The following is a 3,991-nucleotide window of genomic DNA, read 5'->3' as shown; positions in this document are numbered from 1 at the left end:
ACTCACCTAACCTGTCCAGGTCACCCTGTAATCTCCTAACATCCTCATCACATTTCACCCTGCCACCCAGCTTTGTATCATCAGCAAATTTGCTAATGTTACTATTAATACCATCTTCTATATCATTAATATATGTTGTAAAAAGCTGCGGTCCTAGCACTGATCCTTGTGGTAACCCACTGGTCACTGCCTGCCATTCCGAAAGGGAGCCGTTTATCACTACTCTTTGTTTCCTGTCAGCCAACCAATTTTCAATCCAAGTCAGTACTTTGCCCCCAATACCATGCACCGTAATTTTGCTCACTAACCTCCTATGTGGGACTTTATCAAAGGCTTTCTGAAAGTCCAGGTACACTACATCCACTGGAACTCCCTTGTCCATCTTCAGAGTTACATCCTCAAAAAATTCCAGAAGATTAGTCAAGCATGATTTCCCCTTCATAAATCCATGCTGACTCTGACTCTGTTACTGCTCTACAGATGTGTCGTAATTTCATCCTTTATAATGGACTCCAGCATCTTTCCCACCACTGAGGTCAGACAAACTGGTCTATAATTTCCTGCTTTCTCTCTCGCTCCTTTCTTAAAACGTGGTATAACATTAGCCACCCTCCAATCCGCAGGGACTGATCCTGAATCTATCGAACTCTGGAAAATAATCACCAATGCATCCACGATTTCTATGGAATGGAATGAGCTGCCAGAGGTAATGGTGGAGGATGGTACAATTGCAACATTTAAGAGGCATTTGGATGGGTATATGAATAGGAAGGGTTTGGAGGGATATGGGCCAGGTGCTGGCAGTTATGACTAGATTGGGTTGGGATATCTGGTTGGCATGGACGGGTTGGACCGAAGGGTCTGTTTCCATGCTGTACATCTCTATGACTGGGACGATCAGAGAGAGGGACGGGCTGCAGGGACTGGGAGGGTCGGAGAGAGGGATGGTTTAGCAGTGACTGGGAGGGTGAGAGGGAGGGACGGGCTGCAGTGACTGGGAGGGTCGGAAGAGGGACGGGCTGCGGTGACTGGGAGGGTCGGAGAGAGGGACAGGCTGCAGTGACTGGGAGGGTCGGAGAGAGGGACAGGCTGCAGTGACTGGGTCAGTCATGTGTCTTCATTTCTCTTTTTCTAACTTAGTTCCACTCTACAGGCACATTCAGATTGAATTTGGTCGCACAATGTCCATCGTGTCTGAACAGCTCTTTCCTAGATACTATCTGTCAAATGCAATTGGTTAAAATTATGGTCTCAAATGCTGATGTGTTCATCTGAAAATATGAAAATTGGGCTTTTTGGTACTAACCTCATGGTGAGTCCAGAGAGACTTTCTGTGTGACACAGTGAACAAAGTGATGCCAACCTTTAAATCAAACAAAGTACAGATTACAGTCAACAGAAACAGCACAATATTGAAGAGTGTCCATCTGAGAGACAACTATGCACAATTTGGTAATAATGGGATAATTCATAACAATTGTAAAAAAGTATAATTGATGTGACAGTACAGAAAACATTTTCTAAAGGTGCAGAGGTGGCCCTCACTCAAAGTTGAGGCTCCATTCCTGAGAAACACTACTTTAAGTAAAACAATTTTTAAATGAATCATAGGTTCCTGTAGTTAAAGACTGAGTTGGGTTTCTTCGGACACCTTTTTTCCAGGCGAAACAGAATGCATGTTGAAATATTGGACCATTACATGAAATCCACCACATCAGCTGTGAAAGTTTACTTTTATAAGTTCAAACTTCAATAACTATCTCCTTTGCTACTCTGTCTCCCTTGTAAAGAACAAACACAGCTCTCATAGCACCAATGAGGTCCTAACGTCATCTGACTTTCACAAAGTGACACACACTACAACAAATAGCAGTAATAACAATATGACTCAAGAAAACATTAGCATGATAATGTTAAACTGGGCAATGTTAAAAGAGGATTACCTGTATAATTCATCACTGCAAGATGTTTATGCGTGAATAATCATTAAAAGCAAGGGAAGGCTCAGGAGAAGTCAGAAAGAGGACAGAGAATATGGAAAAGGTCAGAAACCCAATTTCAGGCACAATAGATAAAGAGGCAACTATGAGAAAGGGAGTGATTGCACAGTCAATGCAAGACTGAAAGTGTTGTACTCAAATGCGTGCGTATAAGAGTCAAAGTAAATAAGGTTGGTTACAATGTTGCGGATATCAGAGAGATGTGGATGCAAGGGAATCAGTGCTGGGAACTAAATATCCAAGGATATGCATCCCACTGAAGGGACAGGCAGATGAGCTGGAGTGGGAGGGGAGGCTTGTTTGTAAGAAATGAAATTAAATCAGTAGCAAACGGCTATTTGGGCTGGAAGGTGCAGAATCTGTGAGAGTAGAGTCGAGGAACCATGAAGGATAAAAGATCCTGATGGGAGAAATATACAGGTCCCGTAAGCAGTGGTCAGCGATAATAAATAATAAGACAGAAAAGGCAAGAGAGACACCATTACAATAACCACGGGGGACTTCAATATGCACTTTGGTAGCACATCCCAAAAAACAGAATTTGTGGAATGTCTTCAAGAAATGTTCTGGGTGCAATTTTTGATAGAGCCCACTAGGGACCAGGTAATTCTAGATTTGTTGATGTCTAATGAGGCAGACTTGATTATAGAGATTAAAGTGAAGGAATCCCTAGAGGCCAATGACCACAACAGAATTCACCCTGCAGTTTGAGAGGAAAATGCTGGAATAGTATTACATTGAGTAAAGGTAACTGACCTCACTTTCTCCTCAATGATGTCTAATGAGGCAGACTTGATTAGAGAGATTAAAGTGAAGGAATCCCTAGAGGCCAATGACCACAACAGAATTCACCCTGCAGTTTGAGAGGAAAATGCTGGAATAGTATTACAGTTGAGTCAAGGTAACTATAAAGACTTGAGGGGGGAGCTGGCCAGAGCTGATTGGAAGGGAAGATGGTGGAGCAGAAATGGCAGGTGTTTCTGGAGGTAATTTAGCAGGTACAGCAGAAATTCATTCCAATGAGGAAGAAACATATTAAGGAGATGATGAGCAACCATGGCCAACAATGGAAGTCAGGAACAGCATAAAAGCAAATGAAAAAGAATATAATGTGGTGAAGATTAATGTAAGCCAGAGGAAGGGAAAGTCTTTAAAAATCACCAAACGTGAATTAAAAAATAAAGGAAAAAGATCCTGATGGGAGAAATATACAGGCCCCGTAAGCAGTGAGATAAGCTAATTTAACAATATAAAAAGACAATTGCAAGAGTATTGTTTGAGATATAAAAGGTACAAGAGAGGCAAGAGTGGACATGAACTGCTGGAAAATGAGGCTGGATAAGTAGCAAAGGGGAAAAAAAGAAATGGCAGAAGCACTGAATAGGTACTTTGAATTTGTGTTCACGGTGAAAGACACCAACAGCATACTGGAAGTTCAAGAGAATCGGGAGCAGAGATGAGGTGGCCATCACCAAGGAGAAGTTGTTGGGAAAACGGAAAGGTCTGAAGGTGGATAAGTCACCCAGACCAAATGGACTTCATCCCAGAATTTTGATGGAGACAGCTGAGGAGATTGTGCAGGCACTGGTGGTAATATTTCAGGAATCAAAAGAGTCAAGGAGGGTACCAGAGGGCTGGATAATCGCACTGTAATACTCATGTTTCAGGAGGGAGGGAAGCAGACATTGGTAATTATAGGCCGGTTAGCCTGACCTCAGTTGTTGGTCAGATTTTAGAGCTCACTATTAAGGATGATATTTCGGAGTACTTGGAAGTGCACAGTAAAATACAGCTGCGTCAGAGCAGCTTTGTTAAGGGGAGGTTGTTATAGAGATGTACAGCATGGAAACATGGTTCAACCCGTCCATGACGACCAGATATCCCAACCCAATCTAGTCCCACCTGCCAGCAACCAACCCATATCCCTCCAAACCATTCCTATTCATATACCCATCCAAATGCCTCTTAAATGTTGCAATTGTACCAGCCTC

General features: G+C 42.6%; 1 protein-coding gene across 1 annotated transcript in view; it reads right to left on the bottom strand.

The window, feature by feature from the left end:
• The window catches only part of abcd3a (ATP-binding cassette, sub-family D (ALD), member 3a), a 77,324-nt gene that overhangs the window by 15,608 nt on the left and 57,725 nt on the right, over positions 1-3,991 (bottom strand). The window contains exon 19 of the mRNA XM_043698846.1: positions 1,307-1,363. Within this exon, the coding sequence (XP_043554781.1) occupies positions 1,307-1,363 (57 nt within the window). The remainder of the gene's footprint in view (positions 1-1,306; positions 1,364-3,991) is intronic.

This window comes from Chiloscyllium plagiosum, chromosome 11 (genome assembly GCF_004010195.1).
Source record: "Chiloscyllium plagiosum isolate BGI_BamShark_2017 chromosome 11, ASM401019v2, whole genome shotgun sequence".
Taxonomy (NCBI): domain Eukaryota; kingdom Metazoa; phylum Chordata; class Chondrichthyes; order Orectolobiformes; family Hemiscylliidae; genus Chiloscyllium; species Chiloscyllium plagiosum.
Note: the sequence above shows the minus strand (reverse complement) of the source record. Positions and strands in the feature narration are given on the sequence as shown.